At 41.8% G+C, this 27809-nt stretch overlaps 1 protein-coding gene across 1 annotated transcript in view; it reads left to right on the top strand.

Moving 5' to 3' along the window:
• The window catches only part of KIF16B (kinesin family member 16B), a 742061-nt gene that overhangs the window by 585204 nt on the left and 129048 nt on the right, over positions 1 to 27809 (top strand). Inside the window, 1 exon segment of the mRNA XM_029596778.1 lies at positions 1175 to 1225. Coding sequence (XP_029452638.1) covers positions 1175 to 1225 — 51 coding nt within the window.

Genomic DNA, 27809 nt, shown 5'->3' with positions numbered 1-27809 from the left:
TGGTACACTAGGCCTTGAGCTGGCTCCACACAAACTGCTTGCATCTCTCATGCAAAGCCTGTTAAAAACAAATACACATTCCTTCTCTTGTGCAAAACTGTTCCACTAATTTCATCATTTAGTTATTTAATCCAGGTTATCTTCATTCCCCTCTTGAAGAATTAGAGCTACTAATTCTTCATCCCGAATGGCCCGTACCTGGCTGTCTTAGGTTGCCCAGCGCTGCCCATCCTAGTGGTGGGCTCACCAGATTCTTACCCGTCTTTGCCTTAGCATACTATTTTTACCACCGGGTTTGCATAGGGGATTCTGGATTTAGGAGCACATGGCTCTGCATATTGGGTTTGCACAACAGTATTCTGAGAGATAATGAAAGGCATCCTTAGTTGGAGTTACAGGCATGAGCAAAGGCATGAGACACAGAAACATAAAAAAAAATATATATATATAAATAGTTGACTTCTCCCTCTCCCTTCCCCAAGCCCAGAACTGGCCAAAATGCAATTTGCAATCTTTATCATAAATTGTGTTATGGCCAGTTGGGAAATATCACACAGTTTAACACCAGAAAAAAAGGTGTAGTTATTTCCGGCATTAAAACATGCAATAGCATGCATTATGCTATCGCATGGTGAGATATTGCCCCTCATTTTCATTAATCCTGCCCAAACCCCTCCCCCATCCCACTCCTTCAAAAAATTTGCATTTGCGCCATTCGGTAATATAACTATTGCATGTGTTATGACCATAAAGCATTTTGATGAATAACCCTATTAGTTTGTACCTGAGGCAATGGAGGAAAAAGTGACTTGCTGAAGGACACAAGGAGCAACAATGGGACTTGAACCCTGGTCTCCCCAGTGTGTAGCCTGCTGCTCTAACCATTAGGCTGCTCCTCCACTCTGTATTGTACTCCATATGTTTAAATAACCTCAAAAGCCAGTTTAAAGAGCCATGTTTTTAAATCTTTTTTAAAATTCTTAAAATCTCTTTGTACTCAGAGTTCTTCAGTTCTTTTATTAGTATTTTAATCAGAGCTGATAATGTATATCTGTATTGCACTGATGGTAATCCAGTTTGCATTTAATCTTTGTTGCCCTAAATTTATTCAATAAATTAATTCTTGTCTTTAAATATGTATAGTACATAATAAATGTACACTCCTGTTTCTCAGGAAAATGAAAAGTTTCAAAGTGGCACAGATCAACGAAAGCTTAAATATGAGGTAAGTAATCATGTCTGATGGCATGTTTGGGAATTCAAATTAAGGGCCATATGCATTAAAGCATTCTTCCCATTATGCAGGTAATTTTCTAACTGCCCATATTGCTCCAAAGATCTGTGGACATTGCAAGGGTTTTCAAAGGGAAAGTATAAACCTATTTTCACTTTGAAAATTATCCCACATAAAATACTAACATAGTTACATCTTTAATTTGTAGAAGTAGTTTTCATGAGAAAAAATAAGCACACGCTTTTAAAAATTCAAAAGTATACTGCAAGTCCCTCATTAACCCTGGGACTGCTTCTCATTGTGAGTAAAGTTCATCATTTAGTGGCCCTGTTCCCATCAGTTAACCTACACACAGGGAGGCTAATTTTCTAAAAGCTCATTTCTTCTCTGCTTTACCTACAGTATTGACTAAAAATCACCCATCCAACGTTTAAGGGAAAAATGCTTAGTACATAGGCCCCTAAGTATTAAATATACAGCAAAGTAAAATCGATAGAGGCATTAATACTGATAGGATTACAATTAACTTTGATTCCTACAAATTATATTTTTCTGTTTCTCTGAATGGCATGCTTTTGTGATGGAGGTTATTTTAAGATATCTCTGCATTTTCAACAGTATCCTTTTCCTGGGTCTATACTGTATTTTAAATAACGCACGGCAATCCTACTGTCTGTGTGAACAAATCAAAATAAAATTCATATGCTGTTTTTCTAATTAATCCATGTTATCAGTCTTAAATTACCAACATGCATTCTCTATTATAGAAATAAGGAACAGTCATATTCTGAACATAGCAACTCCTTATGGCTGAAATTCTGACTTATAATCATCCTTTTATCCCATATATACAGTATATACCACATAAAAATTTTAGCATGAAAAATGGAGTCATTCTTCAGGCGCTCTTCATAGTACAAGCAGTTATGTAAGTGCGATCTGATGAACGAATACACCTACAGTACTTTATGTAAGACTATCATGTTCTTGTGAATGTCACAGTGTTAATTAAATTTCTGCTTTGCATTGGTTATGCATTAGATTTCTATTTTTTTGTGATATATATATATAGAGAGAGAGTCAAAAATATTTATTTCTTATTTAGTCATTGTATACAAACAAATACAAAACATAACAAGTAAATTTTCATAGGACAGCGCACATAAAAATCAGGGGTTACACACGTGGCCGGGCCTTGCACATGCCGCGCACATTTTCGAATGGGCCCACGCGGAAGTGCCGGGCCCTGGGGGGTGTGGTCTGGGTGGAGAGAGGTGGGGCAGGACGGAGGCCGGTCGGGACAGCAGCCATTAGCCGCTGTCCAAGGGAAGCATGCACCGGCAGCCAGCCAGCGCACGGAAAATACTTCTGCTCCAGAGAAGCAGTAAGTAATGAAATTAAAAAAAATTGGGGTGGGGAGGGGAAAGGGAAGGAAGGTTAGGCAGGGGGGTAGGGAATTTTCCTCTCAGTCCGCTCCAATTAAGGAAAAAAGGCCCATTGCGTCACCGCACGTAATTTGAAAATCCCTCCCCCGCCCCCGCATGCGCAAGTCATGGTCCTCCTCACATGCACACACTTATGTTAAAATCCAGCATGCATGTGCATGTGGACATTGGATTTTATAACGTACGCGCTGGAGCAGGCGTTAATATGTAAAAAATAAATAATTAAATAACTCAGCGTCGGTTTTCATAACTGGCAGCTGCAGCGGGGTCGCGTTAGCAAGGAGGCGCTAAGGTCGCGCATGCGACCCTAGCGCCTCCTTGCTAGCGCGACCCCCTAATTTAGATATTGCATGGCGCCCCCCCTCCCCTTGCGGGCACCATGTGCACATTAGGAAAGCAGGCGCTGACTTTTCAGCGCTCGCTTTCTGTGAAAATATATTGCATGGGCCCCAAAGTGTGTAAATCCCTAAAAGGGGGTACAGGTAGCCATGAGTTTAGATTTCTTAAAACGCCACCATCTATATAGATGTTGTTTATCTCAACTTATACAAAAGTTCAGCAATCCAAAGCGATTCCTCATGCCCCGACAAATGGCTTATTGTTTCTCCAGAGATGGCTTCTTCAGGGGGAAGAAATCCATATGCCCCGAAGCTCTCAACACTATTAATCACGTTTTGTATACTAATTAGAAGTTAATGTCATACAAAATTTTCCATGTACAGCAAAATCAATTATACTGCATGATGTATATAGGAACACTTTTGCTATTTATTTCGGCTGTATACTTTTGTACTAACATTTGTATATTTGTATATAACATTTATACATAACTGCCCTGTGAGTTTCAACCTTAAACAATGCATAGTCATTTCCACTATGTTGCTGGAATTTTTTACTTCTCTTCCTTATAGCTAACTCCTGATGAGCCATAATAGTATATCTGTGTTGATGCCCATGCCTTCAGCTTTGTCAGACACTAACAGCTAATGCAAAATCTAGAAAAAATTTCAGACAGTATGGTTTAAAACTAGAATTTCCACACACAACTAATAGAACCTACTTTTCGGATTGCACATGCACACCTGCGTGGATCCTGGTCCAACTCCTCTCAGCTCCCACCTGACATCTCCTAAAAATTTGGTATGGATCAAATGCAAACCCAAAAAAGTATTAGGTGATGTAATTGTGCACATGTATTTCTGAAATTCATGAATTCCTTCCACAAAATATCCCTTCCATGATCCTTGTAGTCCCCTTGTCATACCAAAACATTTGGTGTGGATATGTGGCAAAACCAGCTATTTATTAGTGTAATTGCACATATATATTCATGCAATATGTGAATTCCCTCTCCCCCCATAAATACCCCATCATGATCCTTGTGCAATCCCTGAAATGGTAAAAAAAACTTAAGCCTCGATATAATAAGGAAAACTGTGTTTGCACAGTTTTGTGCACAAACTTTACTCTGGATTTAAAGAGATGTTTTGCACACAAAAGAATGTGTTCATACATTAGTGCTCCTTCATGCAGATCCAATCTTATTCAAGCCATTAGCCATTACCCCCTTGATGCTGAGAGGTGCATAAGCTTTGCAAATGTTTACTTAGTACTCAAAATTTAACTCCTAATCAGAAGTGGAGTAAAGTTTCTGGGGCTAGTGTTAGTCTATGGCAAGTTTGTGGTGCCAGTGGTGCTTATACTCTTTTGGGAAAATTTTAAATCCCCAGCGTGCGTAAATACTGGAAGATACACACATGGCCTGGCTGCGTGCGTTTTCTAAGCAGCTCGGCCTGTGCTTATCTCCTGGTACATGTAAAAAAACTGGCTGCAACCAAAAGGGGCGGGGTGGAGGCTGGCCAGGACAGCGCCATTAGGCGCTGTGTCCCACTGAAGCGCACGCCTGCTGGCACTACTGCTCCAGAGAGCAAGTAAATAGCAAAAATATGTAAAATAGTTAGTTGGGGGGGGGTTAGGGTTTAGAGGTTGGGGAAGAGGGAGGAAGGATGGTTAGGGAACTGAGGAAGGCCCGATCACGTCGCTGCTTGCTTTTAATAAAATCACCCCCTTGCATGCATGAGTAGGCACCCGCGAGCACCCACATGCACCGATATAAAATCGGGAATGCATATGCATGCGGGTATCGGATTTTATAATGTGTATGGCAACGTGTATATGTTATAAAAAAAAAAAAAAGGTGCAGCTATGTGCACGTGCCGGGAACCGTGCACACATGGATGCCCATGCATACTTTTTAAAATATACCCCTATGTGCACATTGGACATCTTTTGTACACAGAAAATAGGATTTGTTTTCTGAGCAGAAAACATGTTTTGTACCATTACTTACTGCATCAGCCATGTCAGTCAAAAAATGTGAACTAAAATGTAGCTCATATTTTTTACTAACATATTATTTAGTGTGGCTCTTGGTATGGATCAGATGCAGAACAGATTCCAAACAAAAAAAAATAAGGAATAATATTTGCAGCCTCATATTCATGGAAATATGGATTCAGACATTCGAAATAGGGTGCACTGCTCTGACTCCCAGACCAGAAGCAACTGTATTGCAGTATCTGGTTCAGTCAGAAAATATGCATAATAAAGAAGACATTCATAATGGACTAAGTCCAACAAGTGGAAGGCAAGTATTAGTCTGAAAAAAAAGACGTGTTCTCATTGTAACAGCAGAATGAAGCCATCAACGATGTATTCAAACCATACCGTTCTCATACAAAAAGATAATTCAAGATATGCCAGACTTTATGGAGCTAGCAGGAGGGTTGGTTCTGAAGGACCACATACAGGAATGCAAGTCATAGCTCAGGGTTACTGGCTTCCATCTTGTCTCTTACTTCCTGATTCACTAAGGCTTTTTCCCATTCTCTGTCTATGGGAAAATACCTTGATGAATCTGGCCCTTAGGCAATTAGCTTGAAGACATTATGTCTATATGTGTATACTGTTCAGCACCACTGTTAGGGCAGTGCATTATCAGTACTTAAGGGCACCACATCTGTTTGTGTTGCCTAGGTACAGTCAAGAAGCATTTTATGGTTTTTGGTGATTCTAAACTATAAACTTGAGAGCAGGAAGAGTGAGTGGCAACAGATATTCTTTGGTCAACAGATATAACTGTTTGTGCATGGTGTGATTACCGCAATGAGTACAGACATACATTCCTGCTCAGAGCTTGTGGTGTGCCTAGCATCCTAGCCTTGAAGGCACTAGGCCAACCTATATATATCATGGCTGTATTGTAGACAGTGGCAAGGTACTTGCAGAAATGGGTTATATGGAGGAAGAACCAACTTTATTGTGGTATAATTATTGGGAAAGCAGAATATGTGGTACAATGATCGATCCCTTGTGTCTAACAGATGAGATTTTGGTGGCCAGTGCCCCTAATCTTGCTGGCTAATGCAGAAGATGGCTGTGAAATTGAGTTTATAACATTAATCAGGACTTGAAGACTGCATGCCTATATATAAGGGAAAGGTGTGCAGGTAGCGTCCTTTCAAGGGGAGGATTGTTGTGAATGAAAGACATAGAATAAAGATTGTGTAGGGGAGATTTTTTGTTTGTTTTTTCTACACATTTGAATGTGAAGTAGTCTTGCATGATAGCTGTTTTTCATGCCCTTCAGTTTGATAAGGCATTAGCAATTTGTTTTCTGACTGTAATAAATATTTTTTTTGGGGGGGTGGGGGGGAGGAGGGTTGGAGAGTGCATGTGGATTCCAAAGTTTTTTCCCCATCAATTTCTATGGATATGGGGCAAAGCATGCAAATTAGATGGTGTGGCAACTGAAGTTTAGGAAGGCATTTATTTTGTTTTCTGCCCTTCCATCATGCATAGGGAAATAAATCAACTAAAGTATAATCCTCTTTTCTAACTATGAATAGTAAGTAAATGTATTTCATCTGCCTGCCCAAATAGCTATCCACATTAACCTCCTTGCCACCCTCAAAATATGTGAATCTACAAAAAAAAAAAAAGATCTGACTCTACCATATATAAAGATCTCTCAGGCTAAAAGAAATGGATACTGTGTGAAATAATGAGCAAAGGATTATGTTTCATTCTTGAATCAAATATCAATCACTTAATCAAATTAAATTAATTTTCTCTCTGTTCTGATTTTTTTTAAAAATTTAAACCTGAAGTGAAATCCTTGATAAGCAAAAACAATGAATTGCAAGAAATGAAAAAAAATGGGTTCTTCCCTTCTTTGTCTTTTTGACATTTTAAACAGAGAATACAACTATGGCAGACATGTATTCCCAAAACGCCTGTCTGCTGTGCTAACTTGGCTGGGACAGAAACAAGAATTCCAGGCCTTAATAAATACTGCTGCTCTTCAAAGAGTCAGACTCAGTATGCTTGTTCTAGGGGAGCTTTTATACATGATGGAGATTCAGAGGAAAAAAAAGATAAAGAATGCAGTATATTATCCAGTAAGAAATATGACTGTACCTCTAATGCAGAATGTCAACTGAATCACTTTCGGAATGCAAATGTTTTTAACAGAAGAAGTGTCCATTATCAAAATTTCACATGTTCCTTTTTGCAAGATTATCACAAGGATAAGGATGAACTTTTAAAAAATACTGTGGAGAATGGCAAGCATTCCAAATGCAGTTCAAATCTAAAAGTTAGTGCTGAAAGCAAACATATCCCACAGAGTGAATGTGACTGGGCCTTGTTACAACATATGTCTACCTCAGAGCAGATAGCCACTGATAATGAGCAGGCAAAAGCTGGAAATACATTTTGCTTTAGTCTCTCTGAGACCAATATGCTTTCTGAAACAACATCCATAAAGAATGTATCTAGTGAAATCCACCAGAGGATCTTATGTCAGGGTAATGTTGCTGAGCAGCGAGTTGAAGCACATAAAGATGTTAAAAAAAGAAGTTTCTCAACATCCAGGATTGAATCTTCAGACATGGGAGCACAGCAAAGCTATGGCTTGGGGCACCTTTTTAGTAAGCTTTCTCATCTTTGTGTAGAAACTAGTAATCAATTGCTGAACAGAGTAAAGGTCATTAAGCAAGTAAAGGACTTGGGAAATCTGTGTGACAGAAATGGAAAGTGTGCACAAGTACTATCATTAATTAAAGACATAACATTTCTCAACAACTCACAGTTGGATGTGTCCTCTGACAAGAAGGAAATTGAGCACTCTTTCTCTGACGAGACTAAAATTAATATTTACAGCATCAGTCAGCCAGTAGGCCTTCTACCAACAAAGGAAACTTTGCCATATGTATTTTCTAAAATATCATTAAATATGGACTTGCAAGATAAAATTGAAGATAAAGAATTGAAAAATAGCCCTGTGTTAACACAAAAATTTGTACATTTTCCAAATGAACTTATGCAATTACAGGAATATTCAGCACAAAGCTTTTTAGAGTATGCCATATGTCACTTACCAGAAATATTTGACAGAATGGATAAATTAAGGGGAGTATACTGGCTTGCTGTTGCCAGTTGCAAACAGCCTGATCCCCAGCCTTCTTGTCTGCTGTTGGTTAACTCCATTTTGTATGCTTTTGTGTTACCACCCCAGCAAGAAAACAATTCACTGGCACTGTTTCATGTTCTTCATTTGACCACATTAAGGAAGATTGAGGTTAGTTTTGGAGGACAGAGTATTCAACTTTTTGGCCCTTCTGAAGAGTCTTTACTCACAGTATTTACTTACAACAAGTACTTTTCTCAGAGGATATGCCATGACATAGTAACCATTTTGATTTCTTCATCAGATGATTACCTTTGCTTAAATCATCCCTTACTAAAGGGCGATTTGATGCAGCTTTCGCTTGACTGGAAGACCGAGGTTATTGACTTTGTTTTTGCAAACAGAATGCAATTGTCTTGCAATTTCAGAAGCACCTTAGCTGATTTGGTATACCTACTTCACGAAAATATGACAGAAACTAAACCCACCTTAGGAGATACTCACCTGTTGCTGTACACTATGATAAAGAGAGAAGGTGATTTAAAATCCAACAGATCACTCGTTCTTCTCAATACTCACATAGCACTAGTTCAAGAAGACTGTGTTTTCTACCCAGCCTCTAGATATTGGCACACCATTCCTCCTTGCTCACAATTTGACAAAATTCAACTGTACTCTCTCAGAAACCTTAGGTGTATAGTTGTCACAGATAGGAAAAGATTAACAAAAATTGAGCTTGTCTTTTCTAAACAGAAAAGAATCGGACTTAATTCAAGCCCTGTTTTATTCAAGCATTATCAAGAGGAATTATCCCAACCACTAGTACTTCCTTCATGTCTTAAAGACGGCTTTGATTTTCAAGTTGACATTTGGAAACTTACACTAAATTCAACAGAAGACACCATTTTGCTAATTAAATACTTAACCCAGAATTAAAACAATAAAAGAACTGAAACATTACAGAATTAAAAAAAAGACAAACCCTTCCTTTTTAAAGTCTAGATTTTATGTATGATCAAAATGTGTTCATTTACAACTAAAATAGAAATGGATTATATAGCAAGATAAAAATGCTGAATTGTGCTATTACACCGGAACAATCACCAACTTAAAGACAGCAAACGTTATTGTTTGTATTGAGGTTGACTGTAAAAATTTATTAAATGTATATCATGTTCTTTCATTTTGGGGGATTTAGGTTTGGTGGTGTAATTGTAGGGGATGTGATAAATATGTGTAGACCAAAATGGTAGCTTTAAGTAATAACATAAATTACCTGGGAGTATAAAGAACAGCAGTTGCTGTCATAATAATTAACTGTCATATTGAAATATTGACTCTTCCATGAGCACTGTTTATTATATTTTTGAGACTATAACTTTGTTAGCATTTTTATATATAGGAATCATTTACATATCACAGCAACGGATGATGGTTAGAGATCAGCACTGTGGACCTGAAGATCCCAATTTAAATTCTTTATCTACTCACTGTTTAACCTTGAGCATATTGCTTAACTTCCCTTTCACAAACTCCATCTGAACACATTGGAGAAAGAGAATTGTGACCATACACATTTTCTATTCTTACTTAATGCACATATAAATGTATGAGATGATATATGTTCTTTCTGAAACTATGAGAAGTATTTTTTCAAGATAATTGTAACATAAAAAGTGGTATTGTAGAGATCATAGCTAATGAATACAAATCCTGTATGTATTATATTTTTCATGAATTCATGTAGTGTTTGATATATTGTATAAACCCACTATATATTAGGCAGTATTACTGATTTAAAGTGCTCGATTAATGACTGAAAAAAGGAAAAAGAGCACAAATGTTGAATTTTCATCAATAAAAATTTTTCTTTATTAACTAGTTGTATAAAATAAATGAGCACTTATATATTGTAAATCTTGACTATACACGAACATTTATATTGATATTTTTTCAAACACATGCTATATTACACAAATGATGCTACAAATAAGTACAGATGCATAAACATACTCACATGTCTACAAATTCACAATGTTGTTATATACTGTTCAAACAAGACAAAAGGAATACACAGAATAGTAGCACTTACATTAATTCAGTATCACAAATTTAAATATGTGAAATAATTCTGAAAAGACTAGCAGGTACAAAGATTGATGTTACATTGTTTACTATCACAAGGTCTCAGTTTGTTCCCATTTCTCACAGATACCGAATGGGAGGAAGGTAAAATTTGAATCTCAATAAGTAACAATTGTTAGTTCTGCAGCACAAAGGTATAATGCTCAGTTGCAGTTTCCCTGCAGTGTAACTACTTTCATTTTGAAAAAAAAATAGATGGAGGTTTTCATCAAGAGCATGGTGGGTGTTCAGTCTAAGCCACTCAGGGACGGTAACTTTCAAACAGCCGCGCAAGTGTACATGTACGCGTGTTTACTGGCTCGCGCAAATGGACGTGGCCATTTTATAACATAAGCGTGTATAAGCACATGTGTTATAAAATCGGTTATATGTGAGTTCATGTGCGCACAATTTTATATGGACGTTCGCATATCTGTGCAAATGTCGGCTCTACCATGTAAGTGGGGAGGATTTTAAAAACAAGGCACGTCGATGCAATAGCTCTTTTTCCCAGTTCATTCCCAGTTTGCCCAGTTAACGGATCGAACTTCCTCACCACCCCTGTTATGTAGCCTCCCTTTAAACTCCATCCCGTAAAACCCTGTTGACATGCCTAGTTTTTATTTTAATACTTACACACCATAGCAGAAGTAAAGTTATGTGGTAGGGGACCCCGGCATGCACTTGTGCACGTAAATACTTTCTCGCACATTTCACAGCAACTTTCCAGATGCCTGTGGCCCTCCAAGCTTTGCCCAGACCATGCCCATGCCCTGCCACTTTTTTAACTTTTTTGATTTGTTCGCGTACCAGGAGATATGCACATAATTGCACGCTTCTTAAAATCAGTGCAGCACGCGCCGGTCCGAGATACTTGTGTATCGCCTACTTTGGTGCACATAGGGCTTTTAAATGTCACCTTTAATTGTGCAACGTCACATATGACATCAGCACTGTGACTCTTTGAATCTTGACCACGACCTCCATCATGTTAAGTGAAAGTACAACAACCTTCAAGCTTCTAGCATATTAAGAACATAAAAAGTTGCCATACTGGGTCAGACTGAGTATCCATCAAGCCTGGGATACTGTTTCCAAAAGTGGCCAATCAAGGTTTACAAGTACCTGGCAAGAACCCAAACATTAAATAGATCCCATGCTACTTATGCCAGTAATAGCAGTGGCTATTCCCTAAGTCAGCTTGATTAATAGCAGTTTATGGACTTTTCCTCCAGGAAGTTATCCAAACGTTTTTTAAACCCAGCTACATTAACTGCCCTAACCACAACCTGCGGCAACGAATTCCAGAGCTTACTTGTGTGGTGAGTGAAAAAGAATTTGCTCTGATTAGTTTTAAATGTGCTACTTGCTAACCTCATGGAGTGCCCTCTAGTCCTGTTATCTGAAAGAATAAATAACCAATTCAGATTTACCTGTGCTAGTTTTCTCATGATTTTATAAATCCCCTGTCATATCCCCCATCAGCTGTCTCTTCTATAAGCTGAAAAGCTCTAACCTATTTAGCTTTTCCTCATAGGGGACTATTCCATCCCCTTTATTATTTTGGTCGCTCTTCTCTGTACCTTCTCCAGTGCAGTTATTTTTTTTTTTTTAGATGCGGCAATTAGAATTGCACACAGTACTCTTGGTGGGTCTCATCATGGAGCTATACAGAGGAATTATGACATTCTCTGTTTTATTCATCATTTCCTTCCTAATAATTCCTAACTTTGGCCTGGATTCATCATTCCTCGCAGAATGATGAGTCCTGTGAAAACAGGGAGTGGGGGGCCAAAGCGGGGGGGGTGGGCCTGCGAAAGCCCGCAGCCTTCGCACCACAGCGGTGCGCCGGCTTTCGCACCGAATAGCGCCACCATACTGCCAACGATAATGTTAGTAACATTATCGCCTGTAGCGAAGACACCGCTGACTCTGTCCCTCCCCACCCGACTCCTTCCCCCACTGACTCCTCCCCTCTCCCTAATTTGCATTCTATTGCATGCGATACGCATTTGATAAATGACCCCCTTTGTTTGCTTTTTTTTTTTGTTTTTGTTTTGTTTTTTTAATATTTTTTATTGGTAAATGATACAACAATGTACAATGACAATAAACAAATACAAGTACCAACGGTATGCATTTTGTGTTTTCCATTCCCCCAGAAGACCCCCTCCCCCTGAAACCAAGTAGTATTTAAAAAATACATATGATACATAAGATACCTAACAATGCAGCATAAAAAATGAATAAACATAAAAATCATTAGATAGAGGGTGTTTACGCTCTGTAACAAAAACAATCAGAACATTGAGGGGATCTGTGTAACCATAACTATTGAAAAGAGGTAGATATAGGATTACCAAGCATGTGCTCAACCCCTGGCAAGTCACTACTAGCCAAAGGTTGTTGAAAACAGTATTTAACAATTTCATTAAAGGGGTTCAAAAGGGGTGAGACCCCAATCAGCAACCTTGAGAAGTGCACCATGTTATAAATGGTCCCCAAACTTCATGGTATGCAGATAATCTATTGTGGCGTAATGCCATTATATGTTCCAGTGCCCGGGTGCTGTGCAGGCATTGCAATATGGTTTGAGTGGAGGGAAGATCCGGGCTCTTCCAGTGACAAGCCAGCTCAATGCAGGCTACAATATAAAACTGCTGGCATAAACGTTGCTGATGTTGAATCAAGCTCCCTATGGGCGTTCCCAGAAAAGCAATAAGGGGTCCTTGGGTAGTATCTATCCCCAACACCTGATCTATCCAATCTTTCAAACTTTTCCAGAAGGGGGTAAGTATCGTACAAGTCTACCATATGTGTAGATATGTACCAACCTGCCCACAATTCCTCCAGTATCTGTCCATTAAGGCAGGGTACATTCTATGTAAGCGAGTAGGGACTAAATGCCATCTATATATCATTTTTATACAGTGTTCCTGTAAATTAGCCAAGATAGAACATTTGCGGGCACGAAGAAATATCTCTTCCCAATCATCCTGGGTTATCATCAAGTTAAGTTCCATTTCCAAAACTATCATAAATTCAGGCTTCTTGGGATGATGACTTTGGAGGAGTTCATAAATTTTGGAAATTGCCCCCTTAACACCAGTGATTGACGTGCAGTAATACTCAAACATAGATTTGCCTGGGTAATGCTGGAGGAGGATAATAAGGAGCGTATATAGTGAGAAATCTGAGCATATTCCAAGAAAATGAGGGGGGATACAGTATGATTTTCCAAGAGAGAGGCTAACGGGATTATCTTCCCTTGTTGCAAGAATTGTCCCAACATTGTTAAACCCAGTGATTTCCATACAGTAAACGCATGTTTAGGCAAGCCTGCGGGGAATTGAAGATTATGAAACAGAGAAGAAAGAGACAATATGATTTATCACCCACAAGATGCCTCTGCCGTTTTTTCCAGACTCTCAAGGTAGTCTGTAGAGCCAAAGGAATATTCTGGGTGGGTCTCCAAGTATGACATGGTTGCCAGGGCACCGCTCCCAATGACATTACCCCCAGAATATGTTGTTTAATTAATTGCCATGGGAGGAGTTGCCGGCGGTGATTATGAATGCTCAAAAGAGCCTTCAGTTGGGCAGCTGTGAAGTACCAGTCTAAATTCAGCACCCCCAAATCTCCACATTCTTTGGAGCAGTAGAGGATGGAGCGGGCAACTCTTGGCGGTCGCTTTTTCCAGAGGAAGTCAAAAATTTTTTCTGGAATCTCTTTAAAATACTAGGCGAGAGATATACTGGGAGTGTAATAAACAGGTACAATAGTCATGGAAGTATGTTCATCTTGCTTATGGCTATTTGCCCTAGCCAGGAGTGTGAATCCCTATACCATCTCAGAAGATCCTTATCAATAGCTTTCAGTAGGGGATCATAGTTTATTGTGAATAGTTTGTCGATGTCAAGACCCAGATGAACACCTAGATACTTCAGAAGCTTAGTCGTCCACCTAAATGGTAGGACCGCCCTCAATTGACAAACTATTACCTCCGGCACATTGATATTGAGAATTTCTGATTTTTCGCAGTTTACCCTAAAACCTGATACTGCGCTAAATTTTCTCAGCTCTTCCAAAACAGCTGGTAATGAGAGCTGAGGATGGGTTAAAGTAAACAAAATGTTGTCGGCGACTAATGACATTTTGTATTGTGATTGGTCCAGTTGAACCCCAGTAACAGTAGTCGACTTTCTAATTGTAGCCGTGAAGGGCTCAAGAAAGAGGGCAAATAAAAGTGGGAAAAGAGGGCAACCTTGTCTAGTGCCTCGTGCTATGGTAAAGCTCTCGCCATACTCTCCATTTACCTTAACTTGGGCTTTGGGTTTGACTGTACAATTGTTGCAACCAGGTGAAAAAGTAGTCTCCAAATCCCATTTTAGCAAGCGTCTTAAATAGAAATGGCTAGTGCACCATATCGAACACCTTCTCTGTGTCAACAGATAATAATACACTAGGGAGCGATTCCCGTTGGACCCACCAAACAAGGTCTATAATCCTACGCACATTATCTGTTGCCGACCTACCTGGGATAAATCCAGCTTGGTCAGGATGGACTAGATCTGGCAAGATATTATTAAGACGCTCCGCCAGGATCCTTGCTAATAATTTAAGATCTAGATTTATCAAAGATATTGGGCGATAGGAACCGCATAAAGTGGGATCCTTCCCTGGTTTAGCAATAACCAATATTACTGCAGTGTTGGAATGAGGCCCTAAACGTCCCCCTTCTCGCAAGCTGTTAAAGACATCCGTCAACGGGGCTACTAGAGTAGCAGAAAATGTCTTATAGTATTGGCTAGATAGGCCGCCAAGGCCCGGGGCCTTTCCGCCTTTAAGCATCTTAATCGCTTGAAGGACTTCTGCAGTGGATATAGGACTATCTAGTAGTTGCCGTTGCGTGGAAGTTAAAGAAGGGACCTGAATGGATTCTAGATATTGGTCTATTTCAAACTCTGTTATATTAGAATTAGTGCTATAGAGCATGGCATAAAAATTGATAAGGCATTGCCTGATCTCTACAGTTTGGGTCACTATCTCCCCTCATTCATTTTTTATCTTTGCTATATTATTCAGCGTTTGCTTCTCCTTCAGGCGTCTGGCCAGTTGGCATCCCGCCTTATTTCCACCTTCAAAATAGCTTTGTTTAATAATATTCATTTGATGAACGATAAGTGCATGATCAAGAGTTTGAAGGTCCCTGCGAATATTATTTATTTGAGTGAGGAGTATCCCTGTTTGCTGGACCATGTGCTGGCGGGATACGTTTTGTAGGTCCCTGAGTAATTGAGATCGCTTGCTTTCCTTTAGGTTTTTGCAATAGGCAGCTCTAGAGATAAAGAGGCCCCTTACATATGCCTTGGAGCATTCCCATATAATGGCAGGGGAAGAGGTCGAAGCGTTTTGGGACCAAAAACATTCCAATATTTTAGGTTCAACACTATGGACATAATCGGGGTCGGCAAGCAGGCTCTCATTTAGACGCCAGTATTGTACTCCCCCATCTATATCTATAAAGGAAACTTCCATCCAGGTAGGGGCATAGGGGCATGATCGGACCATGTTGGTATCCCTATTTCCACTTGTCTTACTTTATTTTGTATTAATTTATCTACTAGGTGTAATGAAACTGCTATCAGATGGGAGGAGCAATCAGATAGGAGTTAGCAATCTGATGTGTTCTCCGTGAGTAGTTAGCAATCTGTAGTATTTAGGAGAGTTGTGGGTGGATCCTTGGACCAGGGGCAGATGACCACGCCCCCGGGGAAGACCCCGAGAGGGACCACCGGTCAGGCTCAGAGTATGGACACAGACACACACTAGTTCTTTTATTAGACAGTATACTGAACCACCAGAGGTGGCAGTAGTGAGCTGGAATGCCCGGCTGGGCTGTAGTCCCTCAGAAGCTGGAACAGCGATCCCTGGAGGCTGAACTGTAGAGAAACTGAAATATAGTGAGTAGGCAGGGTAAACAGAGTTCATATACCGAACCTGATGGTAACACTCACACAATGTCTCATAGAAGCCCAGAAGCTGGAATGTATAGGCCCTCGAGGAGCGAGTACCCGGTTCCAAGGAAAGCTCTGAGAGAGCGATGGTAACTCACTGATGTAGTTGGCAGTGATGACTTCCAGGCAGAAGAGAGTACTGAGTAAGTCTGGGAACAAGGGCCCTCGAGGAGCGAGTACCGGTTCCAGACTGCAATCTACAAAGTAAGAGAGAGAGCGAGGCCCCCGAGGAGCGGGTACCCCTGGTTAGTCCTAGGAGGCAGAGTAGCTTAGATAGAATGAATCCAAATCCATTGTCATTCCTTATCCTTGCTAACTCGTTGTGTTAGCAAATTGTAAGATCTTAAATATCCGTCACAGGTGACCTCATCTTCGGGGGATGCCCCCGAGGTTCACGCCATCACCAGTACTTCAGTCGGGGCCGTGCCGCACGCGCGCCCCCCTAGGCCTCCAGGAAACATGGCGGTTAGCAGCGTGGAGCCAGTCCGGGGACGCCGGAGGACCACTGCAGGAAGACGCTGCAGCAGCCAATCTTCCCGTGGACAAAGAGGGAGGCGCCAAAGAGGTGAGGAGGTCGGAAAGGGGGCGTCGGGAACTGACGGACACACAGTACCCCCCTTCAAAGGGCAAATTCCTCTTCGGGTACCAGGCTTAGGTTTTGAAGGATGCGCGAGGTGGAACTGACGAAGCATCTTTGTCCAGGATTTTGGTCTGAGGCTCCCAAGAGATCACTTCGTGGCCAAAACCTTCCCACTTTAGAAGGTATTCAAAAGTCTTGTCTCTTTTACGAACATCCAGAATCTCTGTGATTTTGAGTTCTATTTCATCTTCTGTACTGAAGATCAGTGAGTCTTGAGAAATAGAGGATAGTTCATTAGGAGTTGAATCATCTTCGTCCTGATATATTGAAGAACATTCACTGGTTAGTACATTGTCTTCATCTCGAGGTATTGCAAAACCTTCACTGGTTAGTGCAATGTCTTCGACTCGAGGTACTGAAGAACATTCGCTGGTTATTGCATTGTCTTCTTTTTCCCCAAGGCAAATGTCCATATCAGCTGGTGACTCTGATGGTTGAGTAAAGCCCTTCTGGAGATTTTCTTCCATATTTCCTGACATTGCCTTATTCTCAAAAGCTGTAAGAATGTTCACCTGTCCTTTTGTATGGCACAGTCATAGGGCTCCAATGGAGGAAGAATATCAAACTTCTTTGGAGAAGATATCCCCGAAGGGGGTGTTCTGGAATGGCAGGCCCGGTACTGCTGGAGTTACAGGTCTGACAATAATAGATGATATCTCCTTAAGGCATTTCCCATGACATTCTGGGCCCCAGTGGGAGAGATCCAGAGATGCCCAGTCGAATTGGGGCTGGTGTACTTGCAACCAGGGTAACCCCAGGACGACGGGGTGCACAGCCTTTTCCAGTACGAAGAAGGAGAGCGATTCCGTATGAAGAGCTCCGGTGCGGAGATTAACTGATTCAGTTTGGCAAGTAACATCTCCCGGTAAGGGCTCTCCCTTACCGGGAGATTAAGAACATAAGAAAATGCCATACTGGGTCAGACCAAGGGTACATCAAGCCCAGCACCCTGGGCTTGATGGGCTTGCCTCCTGCCCCCGAGTCCACCAGGGCATGGGTCTGAACCGTGACTGGTCCATAGGTCAAGGAGACGGGGAAAGAGAGTGAAGGAGAGGGCGCAGTAAGGCCTAAGAATCGTCCTTCTGTAGGACTTTGGCCCGTTCATGCTTTCGGACGAATAGAGCATGTAGAGACATCGTGGCCGGGCCAACCACAGTACATGCAAAGGCCACTCTTCTTCCGAAATCTTCTCTCTTTGGAAGTCAAGTGTCCACGACCAAGTTGCATAGGTTCATCTGTATTGGCAGCAGGGACTACTGGAACCATCGAGGTGTAGAGACAACACTGGCCTGTTTCAACCCGGGTAACACCCTAGGCTGGAGTTCCTTCACCTTGTCCCGGAGTCATTGATCAATCCAAGTGGCCAAGGCTATTAATTCGTCCAGCGAGTCAGGTGTCTGGCGAGCGGCCAGCTTGTCCTTCAAACGGTTATCCAGGCCTCTGCAAAAGAGAGTCTTGAGACATCTGGGGTCCCAGCGGAGTTCTGCCACAAGAGTTTTGAACTCTATGGCAAATTCAGCCAAAGATCTGCTGCCTTGCTTCAAATCTACTAAAGCAGAACCAGCAACAGAAGTTTGAGCAGGGTCATCAAAAACGGATTTAAACAAGTCCATAAATCCTTCTATGTCCTGCAAAAGAGAATCCTTGCGTTTCCACAAGGTGGATGCCCAAGACAGGGCCCTACCATCCAGGTATGAAAGGATGTAGGTAGTCTTGGAGAGATCTGTAGGAAATAGAGACGGCTATAAGGCAAAGTGCATGCAGCACTGGTTCAAAAAGCCCCGGGTCTTCTGGATTTCTCCAGAAAAGCAGATTGGAGCCGCCAGTGGTACAGCAGTCTTCAAAGTTACCTCCGGTGACTGACCTTCTAGGTTGGAGGCTGTGCCTTGAACCTTCGGTGTGTGTAGCTGATGAAATGCTGCAGTAAGTTTCTCCAAGGCGTGTTGCTGCTGTACAATGCGCTGGGCCAGGCCCGGTATGGCCTGGCCCAGCGGCGTGCCGGATCTATGGAGTTAGCAATCTGATGTGTTCTCTGTGAGTAGTTAGCAATCTGTCGTATTTAAGAGAGTTGTGGGTGGATCCTTGAACCAGTGGCAGATGACCACGCCCCCGGGGAAGACCCCGAGAGGGACCACCGGTCAGCTCGGAGTATGGAGACAGACACACACTAGTTCTTTTATTAGACAGTATACTGAACTACCAGACGTCCTATTAGAACGTCTTAGCAGCATTGGCATCTCAGGCCTGGCTCTACAATGGTTCCACTCATACCTAGCTGATAGACAATTTAGCGTACAAATGGGAAACTCCACCTCCAAGCCACACAACCTCGCTCAAGGAGTACCGCAAGGCTCATCTCTATCCTCTACGCTTTTCAATATATATCTCCTCCCCCTCTGCCATCTCCTTGCTAAACTTGACCTTCCGCACTTCATATATGCCGATGATGTGCAGATACTTATTCCTATTCAAGACTCAATACACAAAGCTATGGAAATTTGGAAATCCGCCCTCTCTGAAATTAGCAGCCTCCTATCCAACAACTTTCTCGCCCTCAACGCCACTAAAACGGAACTTATCCTCATATCAACCCCCAACATCACCCCCACCCTCCTTATGACCCCCCCTCTCACACACAACAATGTCCCTACCACTGACCTCACCTTTCCCACCCATGTTCGGAGCCTCGGCGTATCCATTGACTGTCACCTTAACTGCAAGAAATTCATCAATAATACCCTCAAAGACTGCTTCTACAAACTGCACACCCTAAAAAGACTCAAACCCCTCCTACATCTCAATGACTTTCGTACCATATTACAAGCCCTCATATTAACAAAAATAGATTACTGCAACTCCTTGTTATTAGGCTTGCCTAAAAACACCATACAGCCTTTACAACTCCTCCAGAATGCAGCCGCCCGGATACTCACCAACACCCACAAAAATGATCACATAACCCCAGTTCTCAAACATCTACATTGGTTACCCGTAGCATCTAGAGTTGCCTTCAAAGCCCTCACCCTAATACACAAATCTCTTCACAACCAGAACATGCACTGGTACAAAGAACACTTCTCATTTCACAACAGCAATAGACCTACTAGAAAACAATATCTAGCTACACTTCACACCCCCTCACCTAAGCTTACTAAACTCCGCACCACAAACGAAAGGGCCCTATCTCTAGCAGGCCCGCTTCTTTGGAACAAGCTACCCACCTCCCTCCGCCAAGAAACTTGCCCAAAAATATTCAGGCAAAACCTGAAGACCTGGTTCTTCAAACACTCCTACACCTAATATTCACACATTCACCCCCCCCCCCCCCCCCCGTAGACCTGGGTCACCTAACCTGGTTCTTCAAATACTCCTACCCCTTATATTCACACATCCACTCTCACTCCACCCCCTCCAACTCCTAACCTCTCCCCCTCCCTCTCCCCCCACCTACTTTCCACCTCCTTTCTACCCCCTCCCTCTACTTAAAACTCCCATAAAGTGAATTTTATCAGGACAACATATTGTATATAAAAAATTTGTTCCCAATCACGTGTATATATACCTCCTTTAAGTGTGGATACCCTCCTATATATCAGAATCTCCCCCCCCCCCCCCCCCCCCCCCCCCCCCGTTTAGATAACCTCTTGCTCGTATCCCACTTTGCTAAGTTCTACTTGTATAATCTAATCTGTTATTTGTATGTATCTTGCTCGTATCCCACTTTGCTAAGTTCTACTTGTATAATCTAATCTGTTATTTGTATGTTCTTAATGTTCCTTATTTAATTATGCAATAATTGTAAAGCCTGTTGCTAAGTTCTGTTCTATGTAAACCGACAAGATGTTCCCAACGTTCATCGGTATATAAAAGTTATTAAATAAATAAATAAATAAATAAATAAATAAATAAATAGTGAGCCGGTCTGCCCGGTTGGGCTGTAGTCCCTCAGAAGTTGGAACAGCGATCCCTGGAGGCTGAGCTGTAGAGAAACTGAAATATAGTGAGTAGGCAGGGTAAGCAGAGTTCATGTACCGAACCTGATGGTAACACTCACACAATGTCTCATAGAAGCCCAGAAGCTGGAATGTATAGGCCCTCGAGGAGCGAGTACCTGGTTTCAGGGAAAGCTCTGAGAGAGTGATGATAACTCACAGATGTAGTAGGCAGTGCTGACTTCCAGGCAGACGTGAATTCGAAGAAGTCTGGGAACAAGGGCCCTCGAGGAGCGAGTACCGGTTCCAGACTGCAATCTACAAAGTGAGAGCGAGGCCCCCGAGGAGCGGGTACCCCTGGTTAGTCCGAGGAGGCAGAGTAGCTTAGATAGAACGAATCCAAATCCGTTGTCATTCCTTATCCTTGCTACCGTAACTCGATGTGTTAGCAAATTCTAAGATCTTAAAATCCATCGCGGGTGATGTCATCTTCGGGGGACGCCCCCGATGTTCGCGCCATTGCCGGTAGTTCAGTCGGGGCTGCGCAAGCTCGCAACCCTAGGCCTCCAGAAATCATGGCGGTTAGCAACATGGAGCTGGTCCGGGGACGCCGGAGGACCACGGCAGGAAGATGCTGCAGCAGCCAATCTTCCCGTGGACGAAGAGGGAGGTGCCAAAGAGGTGAGGAGGGCGGAAAGGGGGCGTCGGGAACTGACGGACACAATACTAGGAAGTAATCAATATGGGAGTATGAATTGTAAGCAAGTGAATAAAAGGTATATTGACGGGAACTGGGATGCCTTTGACGCCATACATCAACTAATCCCCAGTTTTCCATCAGTCTTATCAATTGTTTGCGAGGTTCCCTTAGTGTGTTGGTTCCCACTCTGGTGTTATCCAAGGTAGGTTTCAATGTAAGGTGGAAATCACTCCCCAGTATGATCAGTTTGCCCTCACAAAGAGATAGTTGATCTTCTAATACCTGTATAAAATGACCCTGGTCTGAATTGGAGCATAAACATTCACCAGTGTAATCACCCCCATCCCTATTCTAATAGTAATTATTAGAAATTGACCTGTAGGCTCCACATAATGATATAGAACCTCATGCACTAATGTAGACGAAATTAAAATAGCTACCCCAGTATATTTAGATTGTGCCGTACTAGATGTAAAATATTGTGTGGGATAATCTTTTTGTTTAAGCAAGCCTTCATACCGTTTACGCAAGTGTGTTTCCTGTAAAAAAGCTATCGCCACCCTTTGATGGCACAGCACCTGGAACATTAGCTGGCATTTTCTGTACGTGTTGAGCCCCTTTACATTGAGTGAAAAATGTTTTACCATTTATGCTAAAATAAACCAAGTAATCCTTTGTACACAGAATGCTCAACAGTTCCTAAGAACACCCATGGTTTTCGCAAGAGGTAGGTAAGGAATGTTCCCATGAGAATTTGGTTTGTCACCCCCTTAGTGTCCCAACCCTTCCAAAGAGCTGCAGGATCTTTCCCAAAGATCCGCCACATTGTGGGGGTAGCATCAAGAACAAAACTAAATGTGGAGCCACTAACAGTATCCCCCTGGATCCCACCCCCCCCCCCACCCCTATCTTCTCAAAATAAGACCAACTTAGTAAGCTAATATAGCAGGCCTCTGTATATAATGAATATGGCTTTGAACAGCGTTTAATATTACGTAGCCAGAAAAGAAGCAGTAGTCAGTCCGCCGTCGCACGTGGCTGAACGCTAAACCAAGTCCCTGGGCCAAGGTAACTGTCCTAAGAGAAGGAAAATCTGTAAAAATTAACAATAACCATCTCTCACACAAACTCAGCCTTGGTCCGAAAGATGAGATTCGGAGTCATCAGCTTGGCGACGAAGTCTGCGACGTCATCCTGCCACTCTCTGCCACCTGAGATAATTATCCTTCTTCAGCAGGGCCTCTGATTTTTCCGGCACAGTAAAGTTAACAGGGAGCCCTGCCGCCTTGAAGGCTTCTGCCGTTTCCGCCAGAGTTTTTATGCAGTGCGAGGTACCCTGATATGTGAAATACAAGTCAAATGGAAATGACCAGCAATATCTGACCTGAGCACCTCGTAAGACTCGTGTGGCTTCCCTTAGCTCGAAGCGTTTGTGGAGCGTTGTGGGCGCTAAATCCTGGAAGATGGATATCTTATGGCCTTCCCATAGCCATTCAAATTGCTTCTGAGCTGTGTTGTATATTTGTATCTTCTGCTGGAAACTACATAAGCGGAGCACAATGTCTCTGGTTTTATTTTCCATCCTAGGCCCTAATGCCCGATGTGCCCTTTCAATTTCCACCAAGATAGGGGCCTCACCTGCCTGCAGAGCGTCCTCGAGATTTGCCTTGGCCAGAACAAATTTGCAAACTTGCTCCGCCACCGCTGCTGCGTCTTTGTAGGCGTCCGACTCAGGAACTCCCTTGAACCTTAAATTGCATCTCCTCGAATGATTTTCTAAATCCTCTAATTTTTCAGCAAATAACTGGTTCTCATTTTTCAGGAGCTGGCATTGTGATGACAAAGCAACCATGCTCACCGCATGTCCGTCCACTCGGGTGTCCAGGTCATCAACTCGGTGTCCCAGGGTCGCAAGGTCTTCTCTAATGTCTGCGATGGATGCCAGAAGTTCTGTTTTATGTGCTTTTAAGTCGGACTGCAGCTCCTGGAACCATCCCCGCAGTTCATCCCTGCCCGGGAAGGTCCCTCGATTGCGTCTCCTGTGCCATTAGTAAGGACTCCTCCCCGGTGGTAGTTTCATCATTTGCGCCTGCAGCCTGCACAGTCTCCCCTGATGGTGGCTCTGTACCTTGTTTCTGGAAGCCGAAATGTTTCAAGTCCACCGTTTTTCATTTGGAAACCATCCCGGTATGTAGTTGAGCTGGCTCGTTGCAGATTCAGGTCTTAAGGCGAATTTTTGCAGTCAGGGGCGAGAGAGGTAGAGCACGAGTTTGGGAGCTGTGAGATCACGCGTCCATCTTTGTCTCGCACCGAACAGCACCCCCCCCCCCCCTTTTTTTTTTTTTGCTTTTTTAATCGTCGCAGCCCACTGGGCTGACAATTTCAATGTATTATCCACTCTGGCATCTGGGTGGTAATTCCAAATGTGGAACCTAACATCATGTAACTACAGCATGAGTTATTTTTCCCTATATGTATTATCTTACACTTGTCCACATTAAATTTCATCTGCCATTTGGATGCCAAATCTTCCAGTCTCGCAAGGTCCTCCTGCAATTTATCACAATCTGCTTGCAATTTAACTACACTGAATAATTTTGTGTCTTCTGCAAATTTGATCACCTCACTCATTTATAAATATATCAAAAGACACCAGTCTAAGTACAGATCCCTGAGGCACTTCACTGTTTACCTTTTTCCACTGAGAAAACTGACCATTTAATCCTTCTCTGTTTCCTGTCTTTTAACCAGTTTGCAATCCACAAAAGAATATCTTAGAAGCCTCTCATGAGGGACTTTGTCAAACGCCTTCTCAAAATCCAAATACACCACATCTACCGGCTCACCTTTGTCCACATATTTATTCACTCTTTCAAAAAATAAAAATGTAGGAGATTTGTGAGGCAAGACTTCCCTTCGGTAAATTCATGCTGACTATGTTCCATTAAACCATGTATTTTTATATACTCTGTGATTTTGTTCTTTAGAATAGTTTCCACTATTTTTCCCAGGACTGAAATCAGACTCACTGGTCTATAGTTTCCTGGATCACCCCTGGAGCCCTTTTTAAATATCAGGGTTGCATTGGCCACCATCCATTCTTCATGTACAATGGACGATTTTAATGATAGATTACAAATTTTACTAATAGATCTGAAATTTAATTTTTGAGTTCTTTCAGAATCCTGGGGTATATACTATCTGATCCAGTAATTTATTGCTCTTAGTTTGTCCATCTGGCCTACTACGTTTTCCAGATTCACTGTGGTTTGATTCAGTTCATCTGAATCATCACCCTTGAAAACATTCTCCAGAGCCAGAATCTCTCCAACATCCTCATTAGTAAACATGGAAGCAAAGAATTCATGTTGTCTTTACACAATGGCCCTGTCTTCCCCAAGAGATCCTTTAACCCCTCGATCAACTAACGGTATAAGCAACTCCCTCACAGCTTTCCTGCTTCAGATATATTTTTTAAAGTTTTTATTATGAGGTTTTGTCTCTGCAGCCAACTTCATTTCACATTCTCTCTTAGCCTGTCTTAATGTTTTACATTTAATTTGACAAACTTATGCTTTTCCTATTTTCTTCAGATAGATCCTTCTTCCAATTTTGAAGGACATTTTTTTGGCTAAAATAACCTCTTTCACCTCTTCTTTTAACCATGCCGGTAATCATTTGGCCTCCCTTCCACCTTTCTTAATGCATGGAATACATCTAGACTGAGCTTCTAAGATTATTTTTAAACAATGTCCATTCCTGTTGTATACGCTTAACTTTTACAGATGCACCTTTCAGTTTTTTCTAACTATTTTCCTAATTTTATCAAAGTTTTCCTTTTGAAAGTTTAGTATTAGAGCTGTAGATTTGCATACTTCCCCTTTCCAGTTTTTAGTTAAAATTTGATCATTATGATCTCTATTGCCAAGTGGCCCCACCATCGTTACCTCTTGCACCAAATTCTGTGTTCCACTAAGAATTAGTTCTAAAATAGCTCCCTCTCTCATAAGTTCCTGAACCAGTTGCTCCGTGAAGCAGTCATTTATTCTATCCAGAAACTTTACCTATCTAGCATGTCTTGGTGTTACATTTACCCAGCTAGTATTGGGGTAATTGAAATCTCCCAAAAATATCCAAATTTTGTACTAAATACAACGATAAAGTAAACACTACTATCAAAAACGTTGTATGAATAATATTTCAAAATTAATGTGTGTATTTTTTCATAATTCTTTTACTACATTATTATGGACCATCATACCACCCGTGACATGCATGCATTTGATGCCTGTGTTTTCAGTCACATTGGGTCATCTTTAATCATCGGTCCTGTAAAAGTTTTGAATATAAGCAGTTTTTTTGCTTTTTTTAACTTTTTTTCTCAAATTAGTGTGTGGAGTAATTGAAATCTCCCATTATCACTGCACACAAAATTGGTTAGTTTCCCTTATTTCTCTTAGCATTTCATTATTTTGGCCAAGCAGACTGTAGTATACTCCTATCACTATACTCTTACCCAACACACATGGGATTTCTACCCATAGATATTCTACTGTGCATTTAGGGATCGATTTCTTTAAAAAGTGCACGGGCGTCCATGTGCACACAGTTCCCGGGATGCACACATGGACGCGGCTATTTTATAACGCGCGCATTGGCGTGTGCATCTGATAAAATATGATATCTGCGCGCACATGTCCGCTCGTTTTTCTGTTCGGCACGCGAATGTGTGGGTCGATCTGTCACTGCGCGCAACAGGAGGTGATCTTAAAAAAATATACACAACAACACAGGTAGGCCTTTCCCATTTTCCTCCCAGTCCACTTCAATTAAGGAGCGGACTGGGAGGGACTTCCCTAACCCTATCCTTCCTTCCTGCTTCTTCCCCTCCTCCCCAACCCCTAAACTATCACTATATAACCCCCCTTTTTTTAATCATATTTACTTCTTCTCTGGAGCAGTATATTCCACATGCTGGCCAGCTGCCAATGCATACTTCCCCGGGGCAGCGGCTAATGGCGCTGTCCCAGCCTACCCCCCACCCCCCAATCCGCCCCTTTGGAGAGGCCCGGAACTTCGGCACATAGCAACGGTTACGGGCATTGGCCGGGCCCTTCTGAAAATGCGCACAGCACGTGCAAGGCCCAGCCACACATAACCCTTGTTATTTACGCACATGGGTCTTTTGAAATCAGGCCGTAAGTTTCTTGCATGATGTTTATCCTGTTGGACTCTATGCTCTCCTGGACATAATGTGCCATCAAAGTTGTGTAAACTTTGTCAGAAGTTTTCCGTGCTGGGCTCCATCTGATGATGTCACCCTTGTGTGAGGACTAACATCCTGCTGTCCTCGGAGAACATCTGTTACAGGTAAGCAACTCTGCTATCCATAGCTCCTTATTGCTTTTTGCAATGCACATTAGGGATGTGCAATCGTTTTTCCTGAATTAGGCAATGTCAACGAAATTGCCTAATTCGGAATGGTTCGGGAGAACTGAAAAACGATTGATTTTTTTTTTCCAAAATTTTGGGAAAAATTCATTTTTGAGTTAGTGCACGCTAACTCTGCCAGGTTAGTGCGCACTGTCGGGAGTTAGTCGATAGTGCGCACTAACCCGAAAATCGGAGCCCCCGAAAAAAAATAAAAACCCTCGAACCACAGGAAAAACAAAATTCCCGCGGGGAGGGCCTGTAACGAAGCCCGACACACAATTTTTACCGGAAGCACATCTCTAGTGCACATACTTTTAACTACATTTAGAAGAGGCATTATGCGGGCATCTCCGACGAGGAAGGAAAATAAAGTCCATAGATTACATATTCAACTCTGAGGACAACTTTCAAACAAGTGTGTATGGCAGCATATACACCTGTAAGAGGCCATGAGCAGATTAATTATAATATCTTTCAAAATGCATATATGATATATGCAAGTTTTATAAAATACACGTATATCTACCCTGCAACATATGCGCATATGTAGGCTTACCTGTGGATGTACTGAGCGTGCATACTTTTCCCAACTGTTTTAAAAGCATATGCACATACATTTTATGCATGCTAATAAAATAGGACTTATGTAAATTGGGTTTTACGCACGTAAGTTGGTGTATTTGATAACAAATAATGCAATGGGATGTAAGTCCACACTCTATGTTTAGTAGAAGAATAGAAGAGTGCAGAAAAGTATAAGTCCTTACACTTTCATAAGGCTTTTCATATTTATCCAGAGGAACTCCTCAATCTC

The sequence above is a fragment of the Rhinatrema bivittatum genome, chromosome 3 (genome assembly GCF_901001135.1).
Source record: "Rhinatrema bivittatum chromosome 3, aRhiBiv1.1, whole genome shotgun sequence".
Lineage (NCBI taxonomy): Eukaryota > Metazoa > Chordata > Amphibia > Gymnophiona > Rhinatrematidae > Rhinatrema > Rhinatrema bivittatum.
Note: the sequence above shows the minus strand (reverse complement) of the source record. Positions and strands in the feature narration are given on the sequence as shown.